Source organism: Panthera onca, chromosome E1 (assembly GCF_046562875.1).
Source record: "Panthera onca isolate mPanOnc1 chromosome E1, mPanOnc1 haplotype 2, whole genome shotgun sequence".
Taxonomy (NCBI): Eukaryota; Metazoa; Chordata; class Mammalia; order Carnivora; family Felidae; genus Panthera; species Panthera onca.
The window spans coordinates 1,073,318-1,088,425 of record NC_138352.1 but is presented as its reverse complement, the minus strand read 5'-3'; the positions used below and the strand labels follow the sequence as shown (position 1 = coordinate 1,088,425).

Below are 15,108 nucleotides of genomic sequence, written 5' to 3'. Positions count from 1 at the left end.
CCATCTTGTGAAGTTTTCCCTGACCTCCTCTGGCTCCTACTCAGATCACCCAGGTGATCACCTCCTCTGGGTGATCACCTCCTCCTCAGGAGGCAGCCTGTAAGCCTAAACATACCCATTATTGCGTAACACTGCCAGTAACTGTTTATGTGGATGTCTCCTCTGGGAGACTGCAAGTAATTTGAGGGCCATGGCCCCTGGCATAGGGTAGATGCTCTGTGTTTGGTTAAAGGTGGTGAGTCAGGCTGTCAGATAGTGTGATGGGCTGGGGCAGACTCTAATCCCCCAGCCAGAGTCTCTGGAATGTGCCCACAGTGGCAGAATGGGAAGAACTGAATTCATTACAAGAAGAAATTCAGTCTATACATGTTCAAGTTTTATTACAAAGTATGATGGGCAGAAAATACGGTACTTCTTATACAGGAGGCTGAAACAGAATGAAAGGGTGAAAATTAGGTTTAATATACTCAGGAAGCAAGAAATAAAGTCATAGATGTAACACTCCACTTTCAGGTGCCTTTGAAGTAGCCTTCAATGGAGATTTACCATTGTGGTTTCACAGCACAGTGTTAACATTTTATTACAAGCCCTGTGTACAATCAATCCCGTGATAATAATATTTTAAAAAGAAAAATGGTGATAGTACAGTTCTGTAAGGGGGCAGCTTCCTCTCCACCTGACCATGGGATGTCACAAAACCTATAGTATAGAGGAAAAGCTTAAATATATAACAAGAAATTAAGTTCAGACATACTAGGCTAAAGGGGGCAGAAACTGATTGGCTAGAGCTTAACATTTCAGAGAATAAGAAATCTCCATTTTCTACATAGAGGTTTGTACAATCATGCTACAAGTTCACACTCGGGGCGGGGGTGTGTGTGTGGGGGGGGGGGTCACTGACAGGGTCATAATATACACAAAAACCCAAGCAAGTGATTCATTCTCAACTCAAGCAAGTCAAAGCTTTAGGTCACCAAGTTTTGTCACACACTGTATTACCACAGCCAACCCCAGGTGAGAACATTTCTCTTAAATAGCAGACACCACAAGTCCATATTCACTGGGTTGTCCTCAAGGTGGGTCCTTGTGAGTTTTCCAGCTGTTACACAGACTGCCAACATCTTTCTTCTTGAGTTCATCCTTTCACTAGCTTAGCTGTTTCTGGTTTGATACACCAGTCTAAGCCTCTCTGGGAAGGCACCTGCATGTTTCCATACTTAAAAAAAATAATATCCACAAAGTAGCCTGAGAGGACCGGGCCCATACTGTGTAGCCACACCTTTGACTTTGAGTGCCAGCGGCAATGACAATGGTGGGAGAAAAGGGTGCAGGTGGGAGAGGTGGGCAAGGCTCTGCAACATGAGACGCTCTGGACAGCTGGCCCAGCCAGTACAGAGAGCCCTGTCCAGGGTTCACAGTGACTACTCAGCTTAGCTCTCCTCCCTGGGAAATCACAACCTAAGTGCCAGGCATGACCCTCCTTCCTCATCCTGGAGTGCAGAGAATAAAGGGAAGTGTCTGCTTTGAGAGAGGCGTCTACTTGAATGGTCTCCCTTACTCCAAGCCAGGAGGCAAAGGAGCTGCCATATTCTCAAACTGGGGAAGGTGGCAGGACTACAGGGAGCTGCCCCTCCCATGTGTGGTAAACCCTGCAGCTCCCACTGTTCTTACAGCCTCAGAATTCGAGGCCCAGGCTGCAGCAGGGAGAAAGTTCCATGGTGGCAAGGCCAGAGGAAGAGAAAAGAAAAAGGAGCGGGAGAAAAGTAGGCATGACTGGTTATAACCTCTGCTTCCTCTGCTCTGTACAAATCTACAACCAAGAAAAGCCATGGTTTGGAATGGTCACGGGACTCCCAACACCTACAGATTTCTGCCACCAAACATCACCTATGGCTGCACTACTGCAGGAAGAGGCTCCTGTCCCCAGTTACCCAGGTCATACCCGATGAATGGCCCAGAAAGGCTGACACAAGCCGAGGGCACAGTCTCATTCCATGGCCACCTCAGACCTTTCCTGCCCTTTAATATTTTCTCCCTAGATCTAAAGAAACACTTACCATTGACTTTCTCCCCAATCCTAAATCTCCTCTGAAAATTTCAGCCAAAACTATCATCAAAACCTCGTAGGAGTCTCAATTTTTTCTGTTTCTTTCCAAATCTTAATCTTCTTTGAGAGTTGATCCTCGTTCTGTTAAGAAATTCTCACCCAGTTATCAAGTATCTCCCCTCTTCAAGTCCTCAACTTGCTGTCTCATTCCTCCCTGGAAGGAGAGAGTTCCAACCCTTCTGGGTGTAAACGCTCAAGTCCTTGAAGGACTTGTATCCATTCACCAACTCTCTGATGTGGTACCTTAGGCCGAATTTATTCAGCACCTCTCCCTCCCCTCAGACAAGGAAAACAGAAGCAGCCTCGGCCCAGGGTGCAGGAGCACATCAAAGGGCCACCACCAGGAGAGCAGAGCCCAGACACACCGCTGCTGCCTGGCCTTCCCAGGGAAGTCCTGGCCGCTGCTCCTCTCACACCAGAGGACAACAGATGCAGAGCCTCCCACCCATTCCCTCTGGGTGTCAATTTGAAAATCTAAACAAATTAAATAGACACTCGCTTTTGAGACTACAACAGATCTCCATTTCCTGGAGCATGCCTGACTAAGAGGCTTTCTAAATCTTGAGACTACAGAAATCCCCCCCTCAGCCATGGGGCCATCTGGCCTCTGGTAAAAACGGAGGGCAAGAGAGCTGATCAAAATACCAGCATCTCAGCAACTGTGACTGTGTGTGTGTATTTGCTCAGGGAGACTGGGGAGTCTCACCTGGGACCCAGGTGGGATGTCAGGAGGAGGACTGCTTTGCAGGGCCTAGGGAGGGGTGAGAGGGCAGGGAGTCCACAGGGCAAGGGAAAACCACCACCAAAAGTTGTTGGTTTCCAAAGTAAATAACAAAATTATGCAAACATATTCTAATTACTATTGGCTAATATCTTTCCCTTGTTTTTGAGTTCCGGTCGACAAATCCTCTCACCATTCAGACCACATTTAAGTGCAGATCAGGAATCTTAACTTAGAACTCAGTGCCCCAGCAGGCCCAGCCCCTCCTATCACCTCTGACCTCCACTTCAGGCCCTTTTCCATGGTAAGGACATGATGGCCTCCTAAAGCAAGCAACCATCAACTCAGACTTGCTACCCTTAAGAAGGACCCTGGAACCAGCAAATACAATTGCAAACAGAGGAGGGTTCTGACCAAGAACTGCTCGCTTCACGCTGCCAAATGACACAGAGCAAATCTGGTAGCAACTGCAGAAAAGTCAACCTCAAATGGATGGCAAGTTAACGAGCCCCAAATCCAGAATAATAAGGTGAAAAAGGAGGGGAAATACACTATGAAAAGAGCCCCCTTTTTTGAACGAGCCCCCGTGTAGTAAAGCGAAGAGCCATGATACAAATTAGGGATACAAATACATCTGCTCTGGAAAAGAAGGCTCGACCAAAAGAGTTTAAGGGCCCAGGAGAACAAAACTGTTTTGTTTCTCAAGCGCAGGTGAGAGCCCAAGCAGACAAAACCACCAGCCTTGAGGTCTGCGACTCTCCTACTGAACAGATGCGCAACTTAGAGGGGCTCAAAAACCTGTGGCAGAACACAACAGACCGAAGTCCCCTCGGGCTCTGAGCATGTCCCAAACTCCACCTGCCCAAAGACTCATCTTCCACTGGAATCACACACAAGCCCCCTCCATGGAACTCACCCACGTAACGGAAACAGACACTGCGGCCTGCAAGTCCAATACTGCTCAGAACCTGAATGGGGTGGGAAGGTAACAGGTGTGCACAAACTGGCTGGCCTGCAGCTATCTATTCACTTGACGGCCAGGGATTATCACAGCCTATTAGGCTGTGGTCCTTCCAGGGGCTGACGGTCTCCCACACTGGACAAGAGACCTTGTTCAGGATCAGATGCACTGATGATGTGCCTCTCAAGCAGGACTCTCTCACCCCACGGCGCTCCAAGAGTGGCCAACCACCAGTCACAGCAAACTAACCAAACAGAGATCATAAAGACCAGCTTACAGATTGTGCTTGTCTATCATTCAAGCCATGAAAGAAAATGGTCTGAGACTCACATCTGGAGAGAAGAACAGACTAGGAAACTGTGTGCTGGAAATGCACTCTAAGCTCAGCTTTCCTGAAACCATTCCCTTCAAGTCAGGCATGCCGTCTCTCTCAGCTCTAACACGTTCCCAGTAGGTCCCACCGGGGCTGGACAGAGGTACTTGAGGAAGTAACAGAAGGCTTCCAGTGTCTGTTTTGGAGCCCAGAATGCCCTTGCGAAGAGGCAGGCTGAGAAAAGGTGAGAGAGCTGGCCGACTTCAGAGCACCGGGGCGGTTTGGGACTCCTGGTCAGGTATGCTGCGCTCAGTGATTCAAGAAGGCAAACTGCTCATGGGGTCAAGGGCCCAGTGCCAGATCCAGGCACTGAGGGGAGAGAGGAAGTGCTAAGAGGGTGGACTAGGAAACAAAGGCAGAAACCAGGAAGAGTAAAATTCTTTTCATAAAAAAATTAGCCTGATAGGTAAAAAATATACAAAGTTGAAATTTGTTAAAGACATTGATAATAAGAAGAAAAAACTCCAAATTGGTATTGTTCCCACTTAAGTGCTAACATGACATGGACACAGATTGCTGCCTTAGGCAGCAGACAGAGAAGAGACATCTGGGACAGATGAATACAAACACAGCCAGTGCCTGTAATGCTCATTAACACAACAGCTGACAAACAAATACATAGAAAAGTTTAATGGAGGAACCAAAGGAGAAGAGGAAAGGAGAGAACATCTTAAAACTCAGCCCTGGGCTGAGGAGGCGCCGACAGCACTGAGTCTGGCACAGACAGCGATGGGATGACTGGCCAGGAACTCCTAGAGCAGCTTCTGGTAACAGTGGTGCAAAGCAATGAAAGACATACTGGCCACCAGAAACACGTCGCTTCTTACTTTGGGGACGGGGCAGAGGCAGGAAACACACAAGCCCCTGCCACGTGGGCAAGGCGCCGCCAGTGCTACACTCTGAGTATCTCCAGGCAGTTGTTGTAGCAGATGGCAATCCAGTCAGGCTGAGTCGATGCCCACTGCACGTTGTTGATCTCTCCTTCGGCTGTGTAGGCCAGGATAGGGTCCTCGATGGCCCGGGGCATTTGCTGGATGTCCCAGATGAGAGCCTGGTGATCATCCGCTAGTGAGAGAGAAAGCCAGCAAGCAAGGTCACAAGTCAGGAGGGTAATGATCCCAGCACCTGGGGTAGGTGGAGGTATCACAGTTCACGAAGCATTTGCTCACCAAGACCCCAGCAAGGGAGGTTTTATTTTAAGCCCCCTTTTTATAGATGAAGAAACTGAGATTCAGAAATGTTAAGGAACTTGCCCCAAACCACGGAGCTATGCAGCCAGGGAATGGCAAAGCCAGGACTCGGAGCAAGGCCTCTGATGTGTCCCAGGGCCCCATTCGCTGCAGCAGAGCTGAGATGGTAGAATGGGACTTAAATGGGCACCTGTCACCTGGGGCAACATCAAGAAAGGATGATGGGATAAAAAATGATCCCCAAACACGTCATTTTCAGCCACTTAAAGGATTTCAGCGATTAAAGGTACCTCTCTAATGGTTCAACTTAATGGGATTTTACCCCATTTTATGGACTTTTATAGTTCGATTTGGTGTTGTTATCAGACGAGATAAAGTGCTGAGTGGACACATGTTATTAAAAACAATTTTCCCTAGAAAAGTGCCCTGGGAAATACCAGAAAGAAGGTAATAACCTTAACAAAAAATAAATAAGCACATGAAAAATGACTGGAAGAAAATATATACAAATGAAAACAGCGGTATTATGAGGATGGCAAAGTAATGAATTAGGTTTACTTTTTTCTATCTGATAAGTGATCTGTAATGTGGTTATTTACTTTTATAATCAAAATAATAAGTTCTTAATTTCAGAGACGAAAAATAAAGAGGCAATGACCTTCAATACCATGGTGTCCCCTGATCCCACCAGCCCATCCTGATGTGAAAACCTGTCTCTGATACACAGTAGATCTGAATAAACTAAGCCCTAACAGGCCAGGCTCATGTGGGCAACACTAGCCTTCTACCAAGGCCGTACAACCTGGGCCCTTCCCAGGGACAACCTCTGTCAGGAACCCTGGGGGTTTATTTGCAACATTCAGGACCTCTAAAGGACTAAGTTCCTTTTCCTCGGTACCGCTCTCAACCAAGCACATTCTTCAGCCACAGCTCCTTCACCTGAAGGGACTCAAAACAGGTGCAACATACATAGCAGTGAGCCAGACAAAGGCAGCTGCCAGGAGCAGAAGATGGGTTTCTACTGGGGGGCACTGGTACTGTTCTCCACAAACAATGGACAACATCTTTCTTTTCTCCTTGTCTCACCCTTCCCTACCCACACCCCTGGGGGAAAAAGAAGGCAACAATGAAGGAGTCAGACCGCAACCCGAGGTGCACAGGCCATAGGCCCCCAACTGCTCCTCAATGACATACAGGCATGAGGAGAGGGCCAAAAACAGGACAAGTTTCATGCCTTCCAAATTAATACTAAAATAGCAGAAAACCACCAAACGACATTGCTCCTTTGGCTCCATAATGAACAAGAAAATGAGGATGCTACTGATTAGCGAGGAGAGGGAAAAGTATGTTAGAAGGAAACCTGAGGCACTGAAAATGAAAAAGATAAGGAGCAGAACACAACGGGGCGAGCGGAATCCTGTCTTTATAAAATAAAGGGACAGACATTCATACTAGGGGATGTGTGTATGCATGCACCCACATAAAAGGTCTCAAAGAGACACGCTGTTGTTAGAGGTCACCTCTACAGAGAATGGGACTGAGGCGGAAATAGGGCAGGAAGGAGAAAAGATAACTTTCACCTTCCTATTTTATATACCTCGGTATTGTTTTAATTTTTAATAACAGACTCATATTATTTCCAGAATAAAAGCACACTCACAACCAGCATATTTTTAAGGGGTACAGTTTTTGGTCTGGCAAATGGTGAGATGGGGACTACAGGTCACACACTACTGATCAGGCCATGCAGGGCCTTCAACACACCCAGAGCCCACTGCAAGTTCGTTCTGTGTCCCCAGGGAGTATCAGTGTGAGGCACAGCCTACAACTGATACATGATGTGAACGGTATACAGAAGAAGCTCCACTATCACGGAGATACAAGGTCATCTGGAAATCTGGAATGCTTCCATTTCACAAGTGGAGGGAAGCTCCAAATTGAGTTCCTTTGTTAAAGTTCTCAAACCATCCTTAGAAAATAGTTAAGGATTACACTTCTACGGAGACAAGAAGCAGATCTCCTGACCTCTCCCTCCCCATTGCTCCTCCCCACCCCCTGCCACCATGATTACCTGCAGTGCAGATGTGGCAGGATGAATGCGGGGCCCAAGCAATGCCATTGACACAGGCTCGGTGGTTGTTTAACCTGGCAACAGGTGTGCAGGGAACTCGGACATCCAGAATCACTACCTGCAGAAATAACAAGTAAAAGGCCCCGGAACTTCAGGGTATAACAGGAAAATAAGACACTACACAAGAAAAAAAAATTTGAAAGCATAACTTGTCCATTTGTGGATTAAAGACCATTACAGACAAGAGGGTCTTGGTCCCAAAAGCAGCGACAGGATTGAGAAAGGAAGAAAAAGACCCAGGTAGTTTATAGTCTGTATCTCAAACAACATAGGGCCTTGGAACTAAAGGTGAGAAGCAGGAGAGGTAACATGAATTTGGATAATCCACCAAGTCCTATTAGATACATGTGCTAAGAATTCTGTGCATGTTCAGCTGACAGAATGAGAGCCCTCTTCCCACAACCCCCAAAGCAGAGAGTGAAATGTAAGAAGTCTGAGGTACTGGCTTCACCAAAAGTTCATCACTGTATCATCTCCACCCACACTTCACTGCTTTTATCAAGCAACAGGCCACAGAGAGTTGCCATTGCCATGTGTGTTTGCTAAAGCTGGAAGAATCTGTCCAGACTCGAGAAGGGGATAACCGCCTGTTTCTCTGCTCAGCACCATAAGCACATATGATTTCGTTTACTTTTTAGACACTGCTTTTCTTGGCTCCAACTCCAGTGCTCCAAACAGTAAAAGTTCTTAACATGCGGTCCTTGTTCTAGATCAGGCTTTCTCAATCTTACCACTCTTGACATTTGGGGTAAGATCATTCGTTACTGGGGGCTCTTGTGTGCATTGCAGGATGTTTAGCAGTAGCCCTGGCATCTGCCTACTAGATACTGGTAGCACCGTCCCCTGCCCCCAAGTTGGGACAACCCACAATGTCTCCAGACATTTCCAAAAATCCACTGGAGAGAAAACTGCCACGAGCTGAGAGCTACTCTTCTAGATATACTAAGCAGTCCCACCGTTAGGTGGCCAGGCCTATGTCAGCCTGAAGCAGGGCACTCACCTCCATTCCATCCATGGCCATGGTGGCCAGGTAATTCGGGTCCTGCTTGTTCCAGCAGAGCCGAAGTAGTGGGTGATGCTGTGGGTCTTCATAAATGATGGTGCTGTGTTCTAGATGGCGGAGGTCAAACATCCTCACGGAGCCATCAGCGCCCACAGAGGCAAACATGTCCCTGCCACCCCCAGCCCGACTAAATGCAATATCATAGACCTGTTGGTGAATAAGAAGTTTCAGTCAGATTCAGATCCGTCACCTTCTTTTCCAGTAGCAGGGAACTCCACTATCCCTAGCTCACCTAACCCCCCCACCTCAAGACACAGGAGGAGGTAAGTAAAGCCAAACAATATCTGTGAATACTGGCAGCTGAGAGCTCTAACATCAGTGACGTTCCAAAGAATGAAGATCATTCTGCTACACAAATTGGCCGGCTTCTTCCTGCATTCCTGCCCTTCCAAGTCTTTTTCCTCCCACCCTGGTGATAAAGCAAAGACCACATACCCTGCTGAGCAGGAGGGCACAAGTCTGAGCAAGTATTCTGTATGCTGCAAGCCAGTAGCTGTCTTCTGCCACACTATAAAATTGAAACATTTATTTCCTGGGCTTTGGTGGCTTTTGTCTGTGCGTGATCAGAGACAGATCCATGACCACCACATTAAGGCCATTAATTTGAGAGGTGGAAGCAGCCCTCCTGTGGCCACTTAATAGCTGCCAGGCTGGTTCTGCTGTGAAACCTGGACCTGAGACTCATTTTCAAGAAACAAGTAATAGCAGTTTTGAATCATGGGAGACTCAGGTGTTGCTATATTCACAAAGAGGTTTAGTGTCACTCACTTATCCTAGGACATGCTCGGCTTCTTCTCCTAGTTGGTCTGTGTTGAGAAGTGAATCAATTTAGGTTTTGAATAATTATTTTCTGCATTTATTACTTGCTGCAAACATTGCACACCTCTAGTATCTATGAAATATCAGAGGCAGAGAGCAACAGAGAGCTTCAGAGAAAGAAAGGGATGAGAAGAGACAGACAAAGCCAGAGCCAGAGCAGAGAGAGGAAAAAACTGAAAAACAAATGCCAAGGACCTTCTGGGGTCAAGGATAGTAACAGTTGACTTCTGGGAGACATAAGTGGCATCTCCACTACTGTCACTCCAGCAAGGGACAGTGCCAAAGGAGCATCTATTTCTATTCAACCTCATAAACTCCTTTTTCTCTGGCTGATGATGAAGAAATTGAGCTTCTCTTTCTACAGTAGGAATTAGGAGTGGTTCAAATGCAAACCGGGCCGGTCATCACAATGAGGCCTGGCAGGTCTAGGCTCTGTCTAGCACTGTCCGGCTACATTAGGGCAAGGGCTGTTTACAGGATGCGTACCCCACGGGCTGGCTCCAGGTAACTCCTGGGGACAGGGACACCACAGCTGCATCGCTGCAGGCAATGTGGCCGAATGTGTAAAGCTCTCCCAGCTCTGAGTGACCGCTCTTTCAGCCGTGCTCCACTGCGAATTTCATCATAAAACAAGGGAAGGTGAAAGTTCCTGCTACCCTCCTCCACATTCTGCGGCAGGCAGCAACTAGAGCCTCCTCACAAGTCTCCACTTTGACAGAGAGAGGCAGAGTGAGAAAAGCAAAGGCCTAGGAGGTGTCACTGCTTCTCTGAGAGCCAGGGTGCTGACCCAGGGTCGGTTTGCTGTTAAGACCCATTCCTGGTCCTTGCTCCTGGTAGGGTATTCTCATTCCCTCTCTCTGTTCCTCAAGTGTCTCTGGCAGTGGCTGTATCCTCTCCATGGTTTTAGCTTCTGCCAGGGAGACACAGACCCTGGTTCCCGGCTCCTCTAGTCGACAGACAGTAGCAGCTCCCCACTGCTCCCATTCTCCCCATTACCTCACTGCTGCCAGTGTGGCTTTCCAGCTTCACCAGGGTCTCTGTGGGCAATGCCCTAGGTTAAAGCCCGAGTTTAAATATGTAGGGTAGTTCTAGTTGTCTTGGTTGGATCCTGACAGAGAAGAGCAGGCTATGTTGTCACGTAACTAAAATATAGCAAACTGTTCCACTTGATGCCAAGAGGGCTTCCAGAAGTTCCTTACTGGTCCTCTCTGTAGGACAAATCGTTCCTTTGCCCTTTGGCTTAGCAGCAACCAAGTCCGGCAGTCTTGTAACAGATCTTACCCTTAGGGGTGCAGAAAGCCAAAGACCAACCCCTTGCTAAGAGTGATAACCTGGTCACCATCTTCCCATTCTGAGGACAACCTCAAGTGTCTGACCTGAGGTCAAGGCTTTTTTTCTTTTCTTTTCTTTTTTTTTTTTTTTAAATCTGTACTAATACTCCTTGCTGTGCAGGGTAAGGGAGAAAAGAAAAGGAAACACTACCCACAGGAAATCAGAGTACAAGGAGCATGCAGCAGCTTGCTTCCTCCATAGAGGAAAAGATTTATGACCCATTTCCAAAAGCACTCCTCAGAAAAATGCTTTGATCCAAACACAATCACAAAAGCTCCCCCCAGCTTTCCCAATAAACATTAGGAGAAATATCACCATGAAAATAAGCCATATTTCATCCCAAACCGTATTAAAATTATTAAGGAACATACTAGAATTTCATAAGCCAAGTTGAGAGAAAAAATGATTTAGGTTTGTCTGCCAAGAAATTTTCCCTCTACCTGGTTTCCCCCCCACTTCCTTCCAAAAATTAATATATTTCAAAATAAGTGTTATTTCTGAATCACATCAGGTCCAAGTTTGTCTATAAGAGAGTTCATTATTACAGAACAGCAATCTCTGGCACAAAAAACTACACATGGCAGATTAAGTTGTTTATATCAGTCAAAAAAACCCCACACAAACATTAGTTTACAAGGGTCGCTCACTGCTATTTTTGAAACATTACCATTTTTAATTCCAACAGGAAGACATTGGCATTCTATTATGATTTTCCACATACTATGTAGAATAGTAAGAGAACGGTCTGACCTTGAACTGAAGGCAGCTCACAAGAGAGCGGGTGAGGAAAGCAGAAGAGGAATGGGATCATTACCTCCTTGTCATGCGCAATCAGCTGGGTCTTCACGTGACCAGACACAAGATTCACTCGGCCCAACACCTGCCCTGTCTCCAGCCCCCAGATGGTACAAGTCGTATCAATGCTGGAGGTACCTAGAAACAGCCAGTGCAAGTCAACGGCTGACAAGAGTGAGGCCTCCCTCCTTGCACCTACTCCTCTGTTTAGCCCAGGAGAGGACATGCCATGGATACTTGCTAGCATGAGAAGGGTGCCAGCAGAGCCAACAAGAATCAAGTATTTAATCCTTATCCCAGGACCTTAGACTCTGCTGACTAGATATACACACATGGGAAGCTCGCTCCACATGAAGAATTCATGACCCGTTCCATATTTTGCCTCTTTCCGTCTTGGCCCCATCTAGGATACATGCATGTACCTCAGGCTTAGTGTTATATCTGAGGAAATGTATCTTTGCTTCTTCAAACTGGAATATGCACTCCCTTGTTCCCTTACCTAACAGATAAGGATCCACCTCATTCCAGTCAAAGGAGGTCAGAGGAGCACAGAAATCGGAGTTCTTGTTATTGTTTAGCAAACATTCCAGCCGGGTTTCTGTTTCACCAACCTGAAGGAACAATAATTTTTAAAAATCAGCTAGTCTTATCTTCACAGAAAACCTTTAAAAGCTCTGTTTAGACAATACCTTACTAAACAGAAGACACAGGGGAAGAACAAACAGAGTAATAAATTCCAGAGGAACTCCCTGAACACTAATTCTTTCCAAGCTTTTTCCTCTGCCCAGCTTTGTTCTGCAAATTTTCACCCCCCGATTTTCATAGAGGACAGGTCTTCTCACCTTGTCCAACCCAGAATCTCCGTACCCTGCCTGGCTGGCACTATACCTCCAGGCTAGAAGAGATGCTGCTGATGACCAGCTTGGCTGAGAGAGGTGAGGCTCCACAATCCAACCATATACTTTACTAGCATCAATGGCCCACCTTTGTTTCTAATTTACTCAAAAATATCTTGGCTACAGACAGAATAAGAAGGCTCAGATAGCCCCGCCCACCCCACCCCACCCCCAGAAGTTTACCTTCATTTCCTCAGGTTAACTGAGCCTCAAGTTTCCAGGGCTGACTGGAGCCTGACTGCAGCAGGACTTCAAAGAATCTTGGCTAGATTTATTAAGAAATCTGCTGAGCCAAACAAGGTCATTCCAGATCCACTACCTTTGGTTTCTGCCGGGCTACAATGACACTCGCTGCCTCCAACCCCAGTCTGTTCTCTGTGACTCCATGGGGCTTAGTAACAGCTGACATGAAGAAAGCCCATTGGTCGGGCTGCTAACTGAGCACCTGCTTACCCTCCACACACGGAGATAGTCGCCACTTGTTGCCAGTAAGTCTGGATAGACACCTTTTGTGTCTGGGATCCACATGAGCTTTGTGGTGGGGTAAGGATGGTCGAAAGTGTTTCGACAAATAAACTCTGAACTCTCTTCATCTAAGCCAACAAGCTGAACCTGTAAAACAACCAAATTGAGCCACGTAAACATTTGTTTTTCTGGTGCAGTATCAAATACATCAAATCCTTCCCCCCATCTCCCAACACCCTGGCTAGTAATATGCTTATGCACAAACATGTGTCAAACAAGCATTCAAGAACCCAAACGGCTGTAACTGGCATAAAATGGTTGCAGGGGTACCTGGGTGGCTCAGATGGTTGAACATCTGACTTTGGCTCAGGTCATGATCTCACAGTTTGTGAGTTCGAGCCCCACATTGGGCTTGCTGCTGTCAGCACAGAGCATGCTTAGGAAATCTGTCGCTCTGTCTCAAAAATAAATAAATCTTAAAAAAAAAAAAAAGAAAGGTGTCATTGATGGTCAAGTTCCCTGATTTCTGGGCTACTTTTTCTTAGAGTGGATATGGACCAGTATTAATCTCCATTCTTTGCTGTCAAACTCAATCTTGCTCCATGAGAAATGCCACTCATTATACATTTGTTTATGAACTCCCACCAACTGGAAGATGGAATGGGGAATTTTTGGTAAAGATCCATAATAAGTGGATAAACACCAACCACACAGCAGAAAAACAGAATTCCTTCTAATGTTGCCTGACTTCAGTCTTAGATACCAGTGTCTTTCTGCCCATTTCTTGTTTAAAAAAGAATTTTATTTAGGTTCAGATGCATACAATAAAATTCACTTTAAGTGTACAGTTCAATGATTTTGAATGTATACATTTGCAAAGGTATACAGCTGGATAACCCCTCACAGCAATTAAGATCTAGAACATTTCTATCTCCCCAAAAAGTTTTCTCGGGCTCCTCTGCAGTTAATCCCTTACTCTTAAGCCCCAGGCAACCACTAATCTCTAGTTTTGCCCTTTCTGTAATACCGCACAAATGGAATCATACAGTACTGAGTCTCGTGACTAGCTACTTTTGGCATGATGCCCCTGAGATTCATCCATGTTGCTGTGTGTTATCAGTAGTGTCTTCTCTTTTATTGCTGAAAACATTGCATCATGTGGAAGCACTCTATTTATCCATTTACCAGATGATGAACTTTCAGGTTATTTCTAGTTTGGGACCATTATAAATACTGCTATGAATATTTATGTATAAGTTCTTCTTAGACAAGCTTTCATTTTTCCTGAGTAGACAACTAAGAGTAGATTTGCTGGGTTGTGTTGTAAATGTAGTTGTAACTTTATTAAAAAACAAACTGCCTGGGTGGCTCAGTCAGTTAAGCATCCAACTTGGGCTCGGGTCATGATCTCACAGCTCATGAGTTCAAGCCCTGCATCCAGCTCTCTGCTGTCAACAGAGCCTGCTTCAGATCCTCTGTCCCCATCTCTCTCTGCCCCTCCCCCACTTGCTCGCACGTTCTCTCTCAAAAAAGAAATAAAAACATTAAAAAAATCAATCATTGCTATTAAAAACAAAACTAACCTGTTTTCTAGAGTGGCTATGTCGTTCTGCATTCCCACTAGCAATATAGGAGAGTTCTAAACACTCCACATCCCTGTCACCACTTGGTATTACCAGCTTTAAAAAAAAAATCATTGATAGGTGTGCAGCAGTATTTCAATTTGCATTGAACCCTAGTAACTAATGACAGTATCTTTTCATTTGCTTATTTGCTATCCCTGTTTATTTTGTTGAAGCCTGCTCAGATATTTTCTTTTTTAAAAAAGACTTAAAAAAATAAAATAAGATAAAAAAGACTTGATTTTTTAGACTCAGAAAAATTGGGCAGAAAGAACAGCGTTCCCATATACCACCTGCCCCCACACATGTACACAACCTCCACTATCAAAGTACCTGCACCAAAGTGGTCCATTTCTTCAACGGATAAACTTACACCAACACATCACCACCACCCGAAGTCCACAGTTCACCCTTTGTGTTGTACAATCCACAGATTTTGACAAAGGTATAATGACATGTGTCCACCATTACTGGATCATACAGAGTAGGTCCACTTCATTATTCACCGGTTGTTTTCTTCTGTACTGAGTTTTGAGAGTTCTTTGCATATTCTGGATGCAAGCCCTCGCTCATGTTTCCACAAGCATCTTCTCATAGTCTGTGGCTGTCCTGTCATTTTCTTGCAGTGTTCTT

The 15,108-nt window shown here is 45.8% G+C and overlaps 1 protein-coding gene across 2 annotated transcripts in view; it reads right to left on the bottom strand.

The window, feature by feature from the left end:
* Positions 1 to 354: 354 nt before the first annotated feature.
* The window catches only part of DCAF7 (DDB1 and CUL4 associated factor 7), a 30,735-nt gene continuing 15,981 nt past the window's right edge, over positions 355 to 15,108 (bottom strand). Inside the window, exons 2-8 of one of the 2 annotated variants that reach the window (XR_009614131.3) lie at positions 12,842 to 13,000; positions 11,992 to 12,103; positions 11,512 to 11,630; positions 8,484 to 8,693; positions 7,424 to 7,541; positions 4,990 to 5,227; positions 355 to 427 (exon numbers count right to left, since the gene is read on the bottom strand). Coding sequence is in view for 1 of the 2 variants with exons in the window: in XM_060645749.3 (XP_060501732.1) it covers positions 5,055 to 5,227; positions 7,424 to 7,541; positions 8,484 to 8,693; positions 11,512 to 11,630; positions 11,992 to 12,103; positions 12,842 to 13,000 (891 nt within the window). In the remaining variant the exon portion in view is untranslated. Of the gene's footprint in view, positions 5,228 to 7,423; positions 7,542 to 8,483; positions 8,694 to 11,511; positions 11,631 to 11,991; positions 12,104 to 12,841; positions 13,001 to 15,108 lie in introns of both variants that reach the window. The other variant, XM_060645749.3, reaches the window with a different exon arrangement.